Consider the following 19,388-nt stretch of genomic DNA (forward strand, 5'->3'; position numbering starts at 1 on the left):
TTAAGGTATCGTTACAATCTCGTTAGGTATGTAGTATGTGTTCTCTTTTCTTTTATTTTCACTATCTTTTTTTTATTTTTGTTGGTTGGTTTTCCATTTGTTAAGTAAGTAGTATAAGTAGCATTTAAGTTAAGGTGAGTTCTAGATAGCAACGTGTTGGTGATTTCGTGCAAGGTGCGCGCGAAATTCGCCCTTCGTAAAACATGCTTCGTCAAGTTTGATTGGCTGTTAAAGTTGTCTCTAGGAGTTGCGTAAGACTAGCGTTTTCTTTCTCTCCTCTTCTTTTCTTCTTCTTTTTCTCGCGTTCGTTTTGTTTTCTCTCATTACTTGTTGTTCTGTTTGGTGGCCCCCTCAAAGACGGCTGTGTAGAATTGGTGTACAAGATTTTATTCCATGCTCGTTTTCGTGTGCTCTGTGATGTCCTGCGTGACAGATGAGTTTCGCTTATGAGTGTTGTGTGTTTGTTGGGTGCTAGTGTGTGAAAGAGAGTGAAGGAAAGAGAGCGTGTGTTTGTGTGTGTGTGTGTGTGTGTTTTAGTGTGCGTGCAGTGCTCGTGGTTGTTCTCGAGAGCAGTGCTGGGCGGTGCAACAAGCGTTCGAGGGTTGTTCGCTTTCGTATGTGAAATAAGTCCTCTACCACTACTTTCACTAAGAGTGCAGACAAGGGAAAACCTGCAACATTTTCACCGAAGCAGAGGGACAGTTGAACAGCCGTGAAAGGGCGAACCTTACAGTGGAGCGATTAGGTGTGATCATTGCTTGAAGTTCATGCCTGCTCAGGCGACAGTTAGGGAAAGTTAATCGAAGAACGGGAAAAGCCCGACGTGTGGGAGTAAGATTGTTTGAGATTTTCACGACTCCTGATGGTTGCCGATCCTGGAGCGTTCCGAACCGGATGTGCCTGGTTTCTCTGGGCTGGGTTTTTTTTTTGCGCGGGGAGATGCTGTGCGTTGTTTTTGTTCTCTGATGCTGCCAAATGTCTTCACCAAGCTCGTTCCCCCTGCCTCCAATCCCTTTCCTGGCCGGTGCTGGTTGGTGGTTCCGTGCTTGGTATTTGTGTTGGAGTACTCGCGCTTCTAACGTTGCGTTGCACGCCTGGGAGTTGCATTTTCACACCGTTACGCCATGGTTCTACCGTCTCGATGGCGTAACGCACCGATTTTCCTTTCGTTTCACACACCCACACACCCACACGCTCTCTAGTGGCTCCGTCCACCATTGCGGTTGGTGCGGCAGCTTCTGATGATCATCCTGCCGCCTCGACCGTTGGTGGTGCTGGTGGTGTTCTTGGTTGTGTTGCTCCTGCTGGCGGAGTTGGTGGTGGAGATGGTAGCGACGACGATGGGAGGTATGATGAGCGCGCCTGCTGTGGCCGCCTCCCACGATGCGGCGGCGGCGGAAGCCATCGGCACCGGGAGCGTCGGCAGCGGCGGTGGAACAAAATCCGTCCAGATTCTAACAGCCGGGGGGCCTTGGCTATCCATCGGCGAAGTGTCCGGGCCCCAGTTGGAGCTTATCTCACTTCGGTTCGCCCATCGTCGAACCGACCACTATGATCAGCACGATGAACACGGCCAGCAGCACCAGTATACAGCAGATCGCCACGGCCACCATCGCACTGTTACTCATTCAAGCTAGCTGGTTTGGTGAATTTTGGCTGCCGCTAAACTTCCTCTCACCGCGCGACCCCCGGGGACGCACTCTCACGCTCACGCACTCCGCTCACACGCACTCGGACTCGCGCTCCGACTCCAACTCGCTCACTCGATCGGCGAGGGCTCGTTGCGATCGCGGCGGAACGAGCACACGCTTAGACCATGCCTCACCAAATCACACACGTTCAAGTCAGTTCCGCTGCAGCTGGGACACGGTGCGCCCAAGCCGTTGCTCCACGCGGCCATACGGTTCGCCCACTCTCAGCGAACCAAACCGCCCTCGAACGCACTCATTCTGAGGCACCGCACGCGAAGTCCTCGTCCTTTTGCTCGGCGCCTCTCTCAACCGCGCCCGACCGGTATGCAATGGACACTACACCGACTCACTTGACGCACTCTTAAACCGACTCCGACTTTCCGCACTGCAAGCACAATTTCCGTCGTTCGCCGCTCGTTGGCACACTGACAGCTCAAGTTCCGGCTGGAAAAACAATGGGTCATTTTCGTCAACTAATTGCACACACACACACAGGCACACACAAGAACGATTGAAAGTTTATCCTCTCGCCTTGCGCCGTTTTGCTGGATAAAACTTTTTCTTCGTGTTTTTTTTTATCATTCTGCAGAGAGTGGTAGGGAATACGGAACACCACGAGCGGAATCCCCGAACAACAACAATCAATGAACCGAAACTAACGACAGACAATGGGTCTAGTTTGCGATCGAGTTTTCCCCGCACACATTCCAGTGGTACGGTGCTGCCGGAAATGACATAACGGGGGCAAGGTGGCGGCTATCGAACGTCCGGAATTCGAACCAAATTACAGCTGATTGCAATCGACTGGTTGGTAAATCTATTTTCGTCCAGCCCCAAAACCCGGCTCGGAACGAACGGAAGGACGGTCGGCTCAGGGTTGAATTGATTCTCCTTCCGTTCCGTTTGATGAGCCGCCGACGAGAGTGAGAGAGAGATAGGTGGATTTTTCTGTTTGCTTTCTCTTCTATCCATTTCCCGGCCCTGCGTGGGGTAGGGAAAACAAATCGACCGAGATCGGTTTTGATGCCGTCGAGGTAACACATCCGACTACCGAGATGAGTGTTTCCCCTTAATGGAAAATCTGTAGCTATGAGTGCGAGTGTGTTTTGCTTGTATTCCTTGTTTTCCCGATGTAACATTCGTAAAGCTGGCGGATGATGATTGGAGAGGTGCGAGGGGGGGGGGAGGGTTTGGTTTGATCCACCCGCGGTGGGATTCAATATTTTCCCGGAATGTGGATTTTCAATCAACGGTTTCATTCCGTTGTTTTGCGGAGCTGATGCGAAAAACGCGCCCGCACGCCATTAAGCGGCGTGCACGGGTGGCGGGCAATGCTGTCTAGCTAATGGAAAGCTGCTGCACAAGTGGAAAACAAAACAGTTACTGCCGAGAAGTGAAAAAAAGAAACAAAAATCAACAACATCCCTCAACCAGCTTCCATTTCGGTGAACACGGACGATTTTCCCTCGCCATGCCTGCGCTGAATGTGCGCATTTCCCGAGCGGAGGTGCGCTCATCCTGTTTTTGTTTTTCACCCAACTGCACGCGTCAGTTGTGCGCTTTGATGGGCACAGGCCGACGGATTGTTTCATCCCACCGTATTGGTTTCGTTGATTCTTCTTAGTTTTTGAATGGAAGTGGATTTTTCTCGAATTTTAATTATTACCGCCAGCCAGATGAAAGGCGTAGGGGTTGTGTTTAACAAAAATTGATGGCGCACTTCACCGAAACAGGCGCAGATTACACTACACTTTCGTGTTGATGTTTTAACGGTTCTCCAGTGGTGAAAATAACGAGAACATCCCTGAAGGAAGGCAACCCTCAAGCGGATTCCGTTGGTTGAGAAAGGCAAATAAAACTCCTTTTATGTGGTCCAAAACGATTCGCAAACTCATAATTTTCACATACAGAGGTCCTTAAATTCACGATCTAAAGAAAATTATTTTAACGATGCTGTTTTGTTTGAAGTAAATAAATCACCCATTTCACATTTTTGGTTACGCAAGAAACTCTACACAGAGCTGAAGATTTCCACACTCTACATCACCGACGAAAACACAACATGCGTAGCAGTGAAAAACAACCTCAGGCGACCACAGTTGTCGCCGGAAAGTTAAACACTTACGAACCGAATGGGTGTTCGCCGGTTGCAGACTTTTCCTGCTGCCCAGCTGGCAAGCGCGGCTGAAAGGTGAATTTCGTGCCCGGTAATAAAACCCATTTGTCTTGGGGCGATAAATTTTCCCCATTTTCCGCAACGTGGCGCGCCGGGGGCCATAATGAGCCAACCAAGTGCCGCGCGTGCGAGAAAATCGAACCGTCGCGCCGAAAGGAAAACCCCTGCTTACTTATTGAGCTTTATGGCCGACTGTCTCCCCTGGGAGGGAAGTCCGATGGGAAGTAGTAATTAAGCACAATTTATGGGGCTATCGTTGTTATTAAAATAAATTCCCCAGCCTCCCTCCACGCTCATTTCTTCGTGGCGCGGGGAAAGTTGCGCTGCTTCCGGAAGGCGTCAGCTGCGACGGCTCGTCGCGATCAACCGGGCTTTTCTCGGAAAACCTGACCCGCGTCTTTGTCCCTCCGTGTTAATCGGTAAAGTCGGCGAACTGACTGAATGGGACCAAACCCATTTCGTTGCCAATAATCGGCCGCACCGGTTGATCGAGAATAAATTATAGCCCTACGAACGCCATCTCATGAAGATGTACGCGTTTGTTTTCCGTAGGTAGGAGCTTATTTTGTTATAAATCTATTATTTACAAATAAATTGCTTCTGAATGCGTTGATAAAAGGGCTACAGTCGTGCGGAGAGCAAAAGAATTAATAGAACGCAGAGTAAAGGTCCACCGGGCGGGCTAATGCTGTTCCAACTAATCTGCCCTTAATATTCCATGAGGGTCGAGGCCTTTCCCACACCGAGGGTTACCATGGGTTGCCGGGGGCTCATCTGTGCCGAAAGATGTTCGTGCCGAGGCAATAAAATGTTCCTTGCACCGATCGTAAAATACAGATTTTCCCCCGGAATTAGAGCCTTCGCCATGGACGGTTGCTGCTTGTTTGATCCATATATAGGCAGCTCTAGCTACTGCCTGATCCATCCATGTGTGTTCCTTGCAAGTCAGATACCTCTCCGGGTTTGTCGTTTCGTACCGAAGGCAAGCCACGACTTGATCCCTGCCAAGGATGGATGCACACGCGTAAAACACAGCCACAAACACACGCACGGTGTAAGCAGAGTTCCAACGGAAGGATACCCAGCCGAAGCTGGACGGGGGAAAGGGAGGGTCTGCAAGGGGAGGGATCGTAAAATGAGCCGAAAAACGGATACGAGGCCAAGGGAGCTGGGCAATTTTGGGGACGTCATCGGCGGGGTGCTCAGTAACAAATCAACCTTCGCCGGAGCAAAAGGATGGTCGTGAAAATGCCAACATTTCACGCACTGCTCAACGGAACGTTATCGAATCGACGCTGACACGCCGGGGGTCTGTATGTGTGTGTGTGTGTGTGCGCGTGAGGAGTGTGAATTTCCCTAGCGACCGAGACCGAGCGACCGTCGAAAAAGTGGTTCGATTGCGTATGTGGACATCGATTTTCCGCTTGGCGGCCAAAAGTGCCTACACTGCTCCGCTCGAGGAGAAGGCACGAGGAGATGGAAAGTCGACAAACCGCGGGACCGTTTTGGTCGGTGTGTGCCGGGGAAACCCGGCCCCCTCGCCCCCTTCCACCTTCGTTCGGCTTCGTACGCATCAGGCGCAATCGGCGAAATATATCAACGACAGACGCAGCGCCAACATTACATCGAAGCCGGTTGGTGCGGTAGTCGCGTAACACGACACCATCGGCTGGAAATGGAAATCGTGAAGCTCGGGAGGAAAAAGGGTGGAAAAGCAAGCTCGAACCGGAAGGTCGGGGGACGAGTTTGGCTGGAAATCGATATCGTTTGCTCGTTCGGGTCGAGAGTTCAGAGCTGGGACTTGCACGGGTTCGGATCAGTTTTTCTTTTTTGTCGCACGGCGGGAAAAATCCACCGGTGCGGGAGGGAGTAGCAACTGTGAAATCCGATATTCAATCCACCAACGCTAACGAGCGTTGCACCGAATGGTTCACCCAACGGTCTCGTCCCGTTTCGTCCCGTCCCAGCCCTTTTTTCCAGCGATTCAATTATCCTATCTTATTATGCGTTTATGCTTTATCCAGCTGAATGGGGAAGCTTTTCCATCACCACCACAACCGACACTACTCCAGCTAGTCATGGGATGAGGGGAAGCGCAAGATTGGAGCTACATCTTCGGATCAGATCAATTTGGAAGGTTTTTTTTTAATGTTTCCGGCACGAGGCTTGATGAAAAGGTAAAACAGAAACGGCATACGTTGGGTATTTGAGATTCTCCTAATGAAAATACGTTCAACCGGGCGCATAACCACGTTGTAGTATTTTTAAAAACAAAACCAATTAAGTAATCGTTACAAATATTCCAGCAAAATCGTTCCACTGTACACGTACATTTGCGTTCTCAAGCCGATCCGTTTAGAAGAATAAAACATGAACGCAACGCTGCATGAAGAGAAAACCGTGACCACCACCGGGAAAAACCATTTACACCTCTTGCCCCCGGTTAAAACCGGAATAAGGTGTGCCCTCAGACTAGCACGAGAGAAAATTGTACGGAAGTATGTATGCCCTCGTTCGACGGTATGAATATTCAGCCTCTTGAATGTCGCACAAGGCGTGCGTCGTGACTCGCGGATGGAAGGAATTTGTCCATCAGAAAAAAAATCTCCGGGCAGCTTGGAAAAATAACGGGCCTCCCGATAGGGAATGGCGAGTGGAACGTGACGGAAACCTCGTCATGGACGTGGGAGAAATGCTTTCACCTTTCCGTGCAAGGCAGAGGGGGAACATCGCTGAAGGGTGAGACGTTTTTCCCATTTGATAAATTACCTTGCTCTCGGAGAAACCTTCCTCACACCCACACACATACACACAAACACACGGAGGTGGCCCTGGCGTCCCAGCAACAGCAAGCCACGAGCGAGTTGGAGTAGCTGTAAGACGCTGTTGACCCGATTGGGCCCTTGAGTGGGCTTCACCGGGCTTCACCGGGCAGAAGCGGGCTTGCGGGTGGTAGTGCACAGATGAGAAGCTGAAGGGAGGAACTAAGAAGCGTGTGCTGCAAGGTCAACAACACTTTCGAAACTCAACTCGCTCGCGGGCGCGTGGAATCGCGACAGGTTGTGTCCTTCGTTAACCTTCTCGACGCGTTCGTTGGGCTGGTCGAGGTATGGGAGAAGCGGTCAGGGAAGAGGGAGGGAGGTTGTGGGATTAGAGGTCAGGCTCGGCACGGACCCGTCCGAACCCCTTGACCCCGGATCGGACGGTTTTCCATCCATCTCGCCACCACCGGAAGCCTCGTGTGAGATTTGATTCATGACTAATTCGTGAGGCAGTGAAAGCTACTCGCGAGAGTCCTTGCAGGTTTCGCTTTCAGCTGGTCTACCGAGGATGAAGAAATCGTATCCCGGGCCTCCCTCACCACAGGCCTCTATTTTACCACCCTAATCCGCGCGTTGGTTCCCTTGCGGACCTTCTTATTTTCCGCCCCACCTTTTCCACCGTTCGTCCGTATTACATGACATCATTAAACGGTCCAGGTGATGACAGGCCAAATAGCTTTCTTAATTATTAATCGCTGGCGCTGGCGGGATGGGAGACGGCCGGAAGAGGATTACGGTTGAGTGGACGCTAAAATCGAGCCGGGTATAATTTTTGGGCCATTTAGGTCGAAAACGTCTCCCGTCTGCCAAAAAAGGTGAATTCATACATTATTGAAATGAACATTCTACTGTAATGATTTCGCGTTTCATTCGCGACGGACAAAAGAAGAAAGTGAAAGTATTCATGGAAAGAATATTCATACTAAATATTAGAAGTACTGGTAAGTAAAAATAAAAGCCCTAACATAACTGATCCGTGGGAGTTCAGATAATAAGACATTTGGAAGAAGGTTCTCTCTTCAATAACATTTTCAAAAATGGCTCGAACGTGTTCATTTTCTAATGTATCGGGATGGTTTATCAAACCAACTGCTTTTCTATTACCTATTTCCTAACGATAACTTCAATAACTCAACGTTTTGGGGTAATTATGTATGCATACGTATCTTTAACTTTTTACCAACTGCCAACCAAACGTTTTTAATAACGCTTCCCTCTGAACCCTGGCGTTGCCGGACAATTAGCGACAACCGACGAACTATTCGTCGCTTGAACGAATTCCCGTTACCTCACCGGAAGGTGCTGGACGGTACAGGGTGTGAAACGTGGGGAACCTAACATTCTGGGTCTCATTTCCGGTCTCGAAACGGGATGGTTTCCAAACCGTTTTTCACTCATGCTGATGGTCGTGGTGGTCTCATGATTACGTCATTCAAAAAACTTCAATTTCAACATCGCGTGATGATGGTAGGGTAAAGCAAGGGGGATGGTAACATTCATCCGGGCTAACATGGTAAAATGCACATACATATATCACAGTATGGAAAATTCCAGTGCATGTCGACGAGCTCGAAACTGTTGAGCGAACTTTCAGCTACCGGAGTTTTCCGAGCACGTGATTCAACTCTCCTCGATGGTCTCGTTTGTCCGTCGCACTTGCATTTCCCCGTCGATCCGTTTCATCCGGGTCTCAACGTGCCAGGAGGGTTCGTGTGAGGATTCGCTGGCACGTGTGCCCGGGTCGCCAAGCCGTCGCTTTTTGGCAAATCTTCCACGGGTTTCCTGTGTAACGCCCGATTCCGATTGGATTCAGGTCGGTGAAACTGGCGGTGAACCTTGAGCAAGGGGGAGCGAGGGGATGTTGCTTCAACCCGTGATGAGCTAGGCACGCGGCCATTCGCTGTAACAAACAATCTCTGCTCTGCTGCTGGAAAGCCGGTAGGAAGTGGCTTCATCAATTTCTACCTTTTACTTCGCGCCATGGCCGGAGCACATTCGCTCCAAGCTCCGATGAGCAGCTGAAGGATGTGCGCCGACGGTTCCTTCGAGCGAAAGCAGCCCTCCACCCTACCCGCTCAAATACCCTGGTTCCTCTCCGATCATGGTTCCAACGCGCACGTTATCCATACGCCGGCTTTCATCAGAATCGTTCCCGGGTTTCTGCATGAGCGGACTTTCAATCTATTCGACAATCCACTCTACCCCAACCCCCTCGTTTGGCCCGCATCCTTCTTCACACTTTTCCACACTTATGTGTGTGCGTGTGTGTGCGTGTGTGTGCTCTCTAAAGGCCTACGGGTGTGCAGCGAAGCGAACGGAGCCAAGATATGCGCCATTGACGCGAAAGGCACCACATATTCTAGCGATATTGGAACGCTGGCAAGAGACTTTCCCGTTGGCTGCGTCGATCTATAGCGCCCGGAAAAATTAAAACATTTGCAAATGGATCGTTCAGTTCAGTTGATGTTACAGTAGGACACGGAATAAGCACGTCTGTGATAGCAGAGAAACGCCAGATATTGTGCAATCGCTTCTGGGAATTTTGCGCCAGCCAGTACTCTGAAGCAGCACAGTTTCAAAATAACCAAGAAAGGGATGATTTCATCAGGCCGAAATTATGTTGAACAGCCTTTGAAACAATTCAAAAACGCACGGTATTCATTTGAATCCGTGGTGGAACCAATTCCAGCACACCAACAGATGACGCGCTGCTAATTGGAACCACCATCGGTTGAGGGTGTGTCTTTCGAAAACAAGGCCCAACTAAACCGAAAACCACCTTAATTATTGTCTATTATGTGCATTTAATTTGTTCAAGTGCCCCAGTTTTCCCCCCTTCAGTGCTGCCCCGCGAATCCGCGAACAAAGCGTCCGAAAAACGAACCCAATTGTCGAGGTTGCCAGTTTGGTGCGCGTGACCATGACATTGCTATCGTTGCCCTCCCCACCTCCCCCTGTTCTGCTTTTCCCTCCAAGTTATGGGGTGTTTGAAATGAATAAATTATTTTAAACCGTGATCAAATTACGCCCGGTATTAATTTAGTCCCGGAGTTGACGGTGGAGCAGCAGCTTCCACTTTTTGTGTTCCATTTGGCGGTTCGAACATTTTGAGCACGTTCAAAACGTGCGTGCGTGTGTGTGTGTGTGTGGGTATGCCACAGCGATGACTTTTCGCTACATTATTGCCACCATGTCCAACAAATCCGCAATCGTCGGCCCATGAACGGCCCGGCGGTGGTCCGGTTCAAACGAAATAACAAATTGACGGCCTGTAATTGTGCGCGGCCGGTATCCCGTTCCGCTTTTCCGTGTGCTGCGCCTATTTTTCATCGATTGCGGTTGAGCAATAATGGGACATCGTTGCGTTGTGCTGTAAATGCAATTTGTGGCTTTTTTGCTTCATGTTTCCATCTGGAATATTCCGGAGAAAATGCTTTTCTAGCAAGTTCTGCTATTGTGGCACGAAAGGGAATCATCACAATTTCAACAACGATGCTTTTTGACCAAGAAGCCTTAGTCGCATGTTTCTCGCAATAATTGATTGCATAATTAATTCCAATGAAATATGGGTTGATAATAATACCACGCAACCACGCTTAACACAGTAGAAATATGAACAACATTTCTGCTTGTACAAACCGATCATCCAAATTCCAACTTATCATTAAAATCATGAATATTATTTATTTAAAAAATCGGGAAAAGGGAGCGAAATGGTTTGTTAATGTAACCATTAAAAATCTTGATCTTTTTTGGGGAAAAGCCCGGCATTACAACCAATTGGAAAGTTTGTTTATGTCCTTCTAGTATAACACGTGCCAAAAGCTACAAAATCTCAAGGACGAACGAATTCTCGGTCTCGGTATAGCAATAGCTCACGGCAAAGCTAATGGAGCTATCCTTGACATTTTCACTCGTATGTATGGAGGTTTGCAGCTGAATATGTGTGTGTGTGTGTTTATTTTGTCCACTTTCCAATTCTTTTGCATCCCAAAATTGTTGCAACGCCCACTGTCGCAAACGACGATGACTCGGAGCAATTTTCTTCCGGCCGGACGGGACGAAGGCGAAACAAATGCGATCATCAAATTGAACGAACCGGACGTATTCAAATTTATCGATTCTCGAGTCACTTCAAACGTCTCCCGAAGCCTTCTCTCGCCGCACCACCCCTCCATCCGAGTCGCTTGGAACCCGGCGGAATTGTTTCGCTAGAGAATGTCAATAGAAAATAGACTGGCACGTTTTCTTTTTCGTTTTTGGCCACACACAAACCAATCCCTCGCCCAACGGTCGACGACAACCTTTCCGGGCCCTTCCCGCCAACCGGACCGAACCGATGATGCGGCAAATTATCTGCTAAAGCTACTCTTCCTCCTGGAGCCCGTCGGTCTTCGGTTCTCGGCCTGGCACGATTTTGAGATGAGCGATATTTTGCTTCCACATTTTCCCCCCGGTGGGACGGCAACAAGATAGCTCCGAAGGCTGAAACTCGAGAGTTTATCCACCGAGATTCGGATCCGGTCTCCGTGGGGCCGGATGTTGCTGGTTCGTAGTAAGACGAACTTTTTATTTTATTTTATCTTTTTTTTTTGTGCCACAGCGAAAGACTCTTAGTCGATCGGTGTGAGCTTATTTTGTTAACAATTTTGCTCCATTTTCCGTCGCTTTTGTGATGATGGGTTTGGCCGGGATTGGCGTTTTTTTGGGATTTGGGAAACTCACCCCCAAACCAGTAGTTGTATTACCATTCTTTCATCGAAAGAATGCCAGCGCAGGTTTCTTTTCATCATCCTTTTTACATCCATATAGTATATTTTCAATGATTCTAGGGAGGACAATGGGAAGAGTGGTTGGAAATGGGGGAAAATCCCTCCCGACTAGAATTGCGTAAGGATGGTCAGTCTGCCAGGCGCTGACTAATTGGACAGATGCTTGATGTTCAACACTGTGAAGACGGGCCTAGAGGAATGTTCATGGAAAATATCTGAACGAAAAGCGCAAATTCATCTACCCAATGATATAAAGAGGAAAATAGGTACGAAGGGTTACAAAAAGCTACTTTAAGAAAATTAACTTAAACCCAAGTCGTAATAAAAAAGCAAGCATCATCCGTTTAAAACTCCGCTTCGCTTTGAATTCGATAAAACTTTTTCGCAAAAGTAACACCCCTGGTGTATGAATATCATCGAAATTCCTCTATTCGTAATGATCCGAATCGAACGTCATTCCAGCCGCGAATCGAAAGCGATCATTGTTTATGTCGGAAATTCGCGCCATCCTATTTTTAACCTTCCCATCGCCGCGAAAACGGGCGAACTGAGACGTGAAATTGCTTCGTTTAACTTGCAACCGGTTCATATTTCACTGCCGTCTGGCAAGCTGTCTGCCTCTTCCGAGACCGAACGACCAAAAACCCCGCCCCGGATCCAAGATACGCTGCTTCATTTTATTGTGTTCACGTCAGTACGAAGCGATAAAACACTTTTCAGGCACGCCTCGGATAAATGTGTCCAATTTCGTGACAGTTTGGCTGCGAATGTTCCCATGCTGCCTCCCTTCCTGCTCCTCCACCTCCATCCGAACGGTGTGGTATTTTTCGGTGCCTTTCGAGTCCATCCAACCACCAACTCTGACCCCCCATTTCCTTGCTTGTTTTTTGTTCTTTCTCCACCTGATTGCCTGATTATGATTTACGAGCCGTTTTTCCCTACCATCGAAAACTTTTCTCCACTTCTCCAACTCGAGTTTAGGGGCGGCCAACGCCGACGGCATAGCGACCAAAATCTCCCTAATTCGTTCCGATCGGAAAACTGTTGCAAACTTTTCCCCCACCCCGCACCTCACAAAACCTTCTGTCTCGCTGCCTCGGAGTGAGGACGGCGGGAGTCATTTGGCCACTTTCAACTCCTTCCGGTTCGCAAAACCGCAATCAAATCGTCTGCCGAAAGGAAAGGAAGCGCAAACAAAAAAAAAAAAGCAAATAAAAACAAACGGAAAGAAGAAAATCTCCCCCGAATCAATGGTGGAGAACCCCAGAAACTTTCACCCAGCTCAAGATACGTATCATCGGGCCACCGAACCCAGGAAAACCCCGGGGGGGGGGGGGGGGGGGGGGTCAAAAGTCGAACTGCTGACGAGGGAAAAGTTGCTGGCGCTTGCTGTTGTCAAAAATTGATTAAATCCGGCCTCATCGTCCGAACGTCACCTAAAGCGGATCGGCCTAAATGATCTGACAAGCTCTGGTCTGTAACGGCCTCGGGCGGCGCTTGAGCTAATGAGTCGAAATAATTTATGACAGCTAGGGGTTTTTTTCTTATTTTGTGAGACAAGCGCACCAAAATATCTATTTGTCAAAATATGCAAATTGTTACGTCATTTTAAAATGCACGGAGAGATTATGTTCGAACAAACTCTGGAACGAACGTTCTTCTTCTGTAAAACAAAACGACGCAAAGATGCCAGCTGGAAACTTCGTTTTCCACGGGGTGAAAAAGTAAATAGTTGTGGCGCATACTTATCGTAGTGCTTCCATTTTCTCTGTTGCTTCCGGAATATTTCTCGACCGAACATCCGGTGCACACAACGTACCAACCACTCATCATGCCAACATTCCGGCCTTTCTGTGGGGTGAAAGTTTTTACGCATAAAAACGGGTTACGCCGGGAAAATGTGCTGCCCGGAAGGAGTTTCCGAAACTAAACTGCAAAAAAAGGGAAACTGTACGAATGTTGGCGAGCTGGAGCTCGAATGCAGCGCAACTAACGGTGGTTACGTTCCACTCGACGAAGAGATGGTAAATAGCCCTCCCGCCCCGGTGGAAGGGAAGGGAAGAAGGTAGGAGATGAAAAGTTCCAGTTCCAACTTGTCCCGGGAGACCAAAATGGCTGCCGTCGTAAGGAGAAAGAATTAACTTTACTGCTCCTCGTTCAATTGCTTTCAAGAGGCCGTATTTCTTTCGGTGCCGGATGAAAGAAGGCTTCGCAAGAGTAATCATCATATTCAGCGCGCGTAAGCGATGTTCAAGCCTGGCAGAAGGGCACCAACATCCACTCCGAGCGATTCCTGGCGTGAAGGGAAAACGAGAAAGTGCGTGATGGGATGAAAAAAAGTGCCTTCTTGCGAAAGATTCCGAACTAATCATTCCATCCAAACTTATTAACGCCACTTTTGCGACCCGAACTTTCACATTCCGTATTTTGCCACACATACATACACACACACGCACACCCAAACCAAGGTATCCGGTACACCGTCTTCGTCTTGGGAACGCTTGGCCTCGGGATTGGCGGGATTCGCGCTCGAGAGGGTCATTCTTTATCATCGACGGTCGACGGGTTGCACACTCGAGATTGTTATATATTGCCGCTCGAATGGCCACCACCCTCCTCCCACCCCACCAACCAACCCCGTTCGAGGCGGTGCGTGCGCTACCGAGTTATTGATCGAAACGGGGAGGAAGCATTTTCCACCTTGCAATCCCGCCATCGCGCCCGTTCGGCCATCACGGGTTTCTGGCGCGCACGTCCGGACAATAAAGCTGCCCCTTGGCTGTCGATCCAATATCGAAACAATCTGTATCCTTTCGGAAGCCCACACTCGTCGTTTCATTTCCCTCCGTACCGTGTTTTTCCTCCCCGGGAGCAGTGCGGGCGTACTCGACCGGCAGTACTTCTTTCGGGTATTGTTTTCTCATTTCGCTTTTTCGCGGGGCAGCGACGGAATAGATTCCTCCTCGGTAAACGGGGAAAAACTCATTCAAATTCAATTAAAGATATTCATCTGCCAACGAACGCTGGGCGTGTAACTTTTCCCTCCTCCCCAACCCTTCGGCACGGTTCTGGCAAATTAGGTTGTTTGCCCCCAGTAATGTGCTTGCCCTTTTCCACCTTCGGGCCGGTTCGGGACCTTCATTAAACGCTTCCTCCATCAAATGCCTCGCACCGTTAGGCCTCCTAATGGCGTCGCACGTGGCTTATTTATCGAAATCGATGCCGTCATAATCGGAACGGGTCGGACGTGCCTCGATAGCTCGCCAACCGTGGCTTGAATGCAAATATGCACCAACTGCTGGCAATCTCTGCTTCTAAACACTCGGCAAGAAACGATCGAGAACGATGAACAACGGTTGTGCTTCGGCATCGGTGGTTGCTTTCATTAATGGCAACGCATGAATATTTGATTCTACCCACCTTCTTCGCCGACCCCTTTATGCCGGGGCGGTTTCGTCTCGTGAAAATAGGCACGTATTTCATCATTTGAACTGAATATTCAGAGCGAACTGGTGGGAAGTGAAGGCAATGAGTTCAGAAGTTAAATTAGTTAAATTAACACTTTCTTTCATTGTTTTTGCTGAAAATTGTGACACATATTTCCAAGGATACTAAGCTGTCGCAAGAATGAAGCCGCAATGCCAGCGAGAGCAAGTTCAGTGTTTTAGATGCCTCTTTAGACTCGACAAATCGCAATGGTAAACAATTTTCAATGGAAAAATTACGCCACCGAACGGCGATCACTCCGATGGCACTCGATCGGAATGAAAAGGTGCTTCATCTTGCGATGAAGATTAATGATAATCTTTTCCACCAGGTTTGCATTCATCGTTCGTTCCTTCTCAGAAGAGTGGAAAACAGCATCACGCAACAGCGCGATTGAAGTGCTTCGACAAATGGGTGTAGAAATCTGTTCTCGAATCCGCACCACCGCCACACCGTGAGCAAACGGGGAAAATTCTTTCATCGTGAGATTTTACCGAGCAGTTTACACTCCACGCAGAAACGAAAGCTGTGGAGTGGGGTTAGAAAATAATACAAAAAGAGAAATTCGACTACAGAAAACGAATTCCAGCAGCATTGGAGCGGAAGGAAGGAAAACGCTCCGGTACGGAGTGGAACCGTCGAGAAAGTCGAGTAAGTGAGTGAGTGATCGAATTCGGTGGCGTAAGCAGCATCTCGGCGTGCACGCCCGGCCGTGCCGAAAGAACGGCAAAATAATGTTTACTTAATACACTCCGATAAACATAAACATGTTTCTATCGCCACCGATCGAAGTGAGAAAAATAACCGGGCGCCTCCATCGTTCCGGGACTATTATGGCCCATCGACCATGGAAGCGCGCGTGTGTGTTTGGATGATGCGGAAAGTGGTGGCATAAAGTGAAACATTTACGCGATGAGTCTGGGCACACACGCACACACACGCACGTCCATTATGGATGCAGTAATGAGCTATATTGGGCCGTTTCGGGTTTGTTCTTGCTTCAGGGAGCCATCGAAAGGGACGGAAGGCGGGCAATAACTGGGGCCTGGATGACCGGCAGGGAAGGGCGCAAAACACCAAAGGGGGGAAAGTGCTACCAAGGGCACTAATGGGCACGCAACTACCGCTTGGAGGAAACGCGCTTGTTGCGCCAGTCGCTTCTTCGGGCGACAATTTATGCCATCAGTCGAGCTGCTTCAGGGCACGAACGGTGGGTGGATGGAACGAGACGATGATTCCAATCTAAATTGAGTTCGTTGAGCTGAACTTATGGCGTTTAGGGCGGGCCTCGGTGGACACTTTCACTTTGTGTGTTCCACGAAACATACGCACGCACACAACGCACCACGCAACCGACGCAAAACCAACGGGAGGAAGACGTTGGCGGCATTTTACTTTAGGGTCTTGGTTTTTTTTCGGAAAGCAACAAACTAAGCTAATGGCGTCCTCCGTCGTTTCGCCCGACGGACAACGTTTGCACGCAACACGTTGATTAAGCCGTCGAGTTTCAAGAGGCGTTTTCGGAAGAAATACGTTTTTATTTTTACCCTCCCCTACTGGAAGCAGTACAAAAGTCGGTTGGAAATTCTCAGACGAAATTCCCGGGAAATTGATCTAACGCTTGCGTGTGCAGGTTATTCACATGGTTGGCGAATAGTTTTGCAAAAATAAGTTAATAACAAAAAACAGAGACTTTCTCGAAGACCTAAACGAAGACCTTTGTGGAGCTTAAGAAATCAATTAAACTGAGCACTTAAGACTTTAGTGGATCGATTTAATGTGCTCAAAAATATTCGTCCACCTAATCCCATAAAGATGTAAATGGTTTGCTAAAATCCTTACGAAGATTACACAAATCGGGAACGTTTTCCCGGGACGAGACTTTAGCGAAAGACTCCCGACGGGACAGCGTAAGTTGGGTGTTGGGAAAAACGGCACGTAGCAAGGGCTTCACACGAGGAATAAACTTTCAATCACGTTCATGTGGCTCCGTTTTCAATATTGTTTGATTTTCAGCGGACCAAGGGAGCGGAACGATGGGAGGTGGTCCACTTATTAGATACGTCTTCCATCGTCGCTTCACCCCGTCCTCTTGCGTCGGGCTCTGGGCTGTTCCTGTGTGCTTCACTGACGAATTTTCACTTCACCACTCCCGCGTATCTTTTCTTGTTTAAAGTCCTGCGTCTTCCTGCTTCGGTGTGGGATGGGAGGACACCGAAGGGGGGGGTTTGTGTGCTGACAGGAAAGGATGTAGCCATCTTCTCTGGACTTGAACGTCGAGCGCTTCATCCGGTTGGCTCCAGCGTTTCGTCCGGGTTCGCTCATGTGTAAGCGTGCCTGTTCGTGTGAGTCTGTGTATAGCGAGGACTTAGGATCACACACTTCTGACGCACACGTACATCGCATACACGCACATGCACATACATCCATGTCAACTGAAACACTCCATTCCATTCCCGACACACGGCTGACATCGTATTCTACATTTTGATTAACTTCGCCGTTCGACGAACTCGAGTGACACTTTACTTCCGCTTCCGGCACGTCTCGTTACGTTGTCACGCTGCCATCTGTTTCTTGCAGGGAGATATCGGTCAGTTCCGTTTCCGCTACAGCAAGAGTTTTGGACTTTGGGCACCAGCGAATCTCAATTTTCTTGTCACTGGACGTGCCCGGAAGAGCGGTAGACAATTGCTAGCTCGTTTTAAACCGATGTCAATCGATGGAGTGTCCCCGGATGTGCCTTAACATTCCACCAAGTAGTTGTAAACAGCGCCAACTTCAAGAATCATTTTCCCAACCATGTTTTTAGGTGTACCGAAAATGGAATCTTTGGAATGGCCGTCTTTTGGAAGCAGACACTCTCCCCCACTCCACTAGAGAGTTGGTTTGCCCTTCACCCTGATCCCTCCCCCACATTGATACCTACACTCGCACGCACACACGATACACACGCGCACACACACACGCACTCGCTGGCTGCGTCAACAACACGGGCTGCCACTGCTTTACAGCTCGGCCGACGAAAATCGACTGAACGTTGAACCCCGGAGCGATCGGTGTTGGGGCCAAAAAACCCGAGATGCTTTCCGTCGCATGGGGGAGGGGGTGGAACAGATGGGGTGGTGAGGGAGGGTTGGTTTCGCGCCCGAATCGCGCCTAGCAACCGCCCGGTTACAGCCCGAGCCGAAGCTGAGTGCCCACTCCCACTTCGGGCGGGAGGAGAAAATAAAAAAAAAAAACCGGGCGACCGATAAGGAAAAGCGAACGTCCAGACACTTCCAGAGTGGGCAAATATTCGGTACCAGCACTCAACCCACACACACACACAGACACACAGACATACAGAAGCACTTCCAGTAGAGTGAGCGCGGTTTTCCCCAGCTGAGTGGCGAGTGGAACTCAAGGCACCCACACAGCATCTCGAGATGGGGGTGCCATTTCCATTTTCCTGCCCCCGTAGGCCTCCGAGGGGCATGAAAAAGATTAGCTTGTGTGAAAAAGTGGAAAAACTGATTGCCTTTTAAACTAACGAACCACACCGTCCGAGCGACGGGACTATGTTTCCCCTCCCCCTCATTTTCCGGGACCGGTTCGCGTAAGTAGCGCGGTGTCGTTGTAACTGCACCTTCGTGCGTGTTTGTCATATAAAACGTCTTCACTTTTTGGTGAAAAATGGAAATCTGTCTCCGGCGGAACTCCGGCCAACCAACCGCAAGTTTTGGGCAACCCTTTTCATAGGAAAATTGCATCCGAAACCGCAGCATACGTTCTCGCTACGTACGTAATCAAGGTGGATCTTATTATCCAGGGTTGTGGAAGCCTACCGTCATGTTCAATTAAGATGCCGAGAAAACTTCACCCATTAGGACTAGACAGGAGTTTCTTCAAAATCTCCTTTGAAAGTCATTTTTCGTTTCGAACAAAAACAAAACAAAGTAAGCGTTTCTAAACAGTCGCACTAAGGAACGTTTAATTTACTCAGAAACTCACAAAAACTTCATGCTCCGGGGTAGAGAAATAGAAGGTTGGTTGATGCGAGGTTTTCCCTACCTTTGGTATCTTCAGTTTTTCCCACATAAAACCCCAGAACAATTTCCATTTCGAAGGCGGTGTGGGGATACTCAAGAAGCTTCTGAATGTAACGCTGTAAGTAGCATAGAATGGATATTACACACACACACACACACATGTACTTTGAAATGAAACAATTCGTACCTTTCACTTCTGACTCCCGAAGGAACTTTTCCACCTGCCCCAAGGACTCCTCCGTAAGTCGTTCCCCAACCTCACAGCTTCGAGCGCCGAATCCTGAAAGGGACCGTAATTATTCAGCGACCATCCACGACGGCGGGGCCCAGCCCCGGCTGTCCTTCGCGGCTTTTGCCTTCTGCCTGCTAAGTGTTCCCCTTTCATTCGTCGCGCTCCCCGTCCCGTGCCA

At 49.1% G+C, this 19,388-nt stretch overlaps 2 protein-coding genes across 2 annotated transcripts in view; both read right to left on the reverse strand.

The window, feature by feature from the left end:
- The window catches only part of LOC131284037 (uncharacterized), a 68,077-nt gene that overhangs the window by 36,577 nt on the left and 12,112 nt on the right, over nucleotides 1–19,388 (reverse strand). The gene's annotated exons all lie outside the window — the stretch shown is intronic.
- On the reverse strand, nucleotides 1,518–1,628 carry LOC131289829 (uncharacterized). The gene has a single exon (XM_058319162.1). It carries the CDS (start codon nucleotides 1,626–1,628, stop codon nucleotides 1,518–1,520), a length of 111 nt encoding a protein of 36 aa, XP_058175145.1.

The sequence above is a fragment of the Anopheles ziemanni genome, chromosome 3 (assembly GCF_943734765.1).
Source record: "Anopheles ziemanni chromosome 3, idAnoZiCoDA_A2_x.2, whole genome shotgun sequence".
Taxonomy (NCBI): Eukaryota; Metazoa; Arthropoda; class Insecta; order Diptera; family Culicidae; genus Anopheles; species Anopheles ziemanni.

Bases quoted from the DNA above. Each gene is read 5' to 3' on its own strand.
- LOC131289829 (XM_058319162.1), bottom strand. From the start codon at position 1,628: ATGAGTAACAGTGCGATGGTGGCCGTGGCGATCTGCTGTATACTGGTG.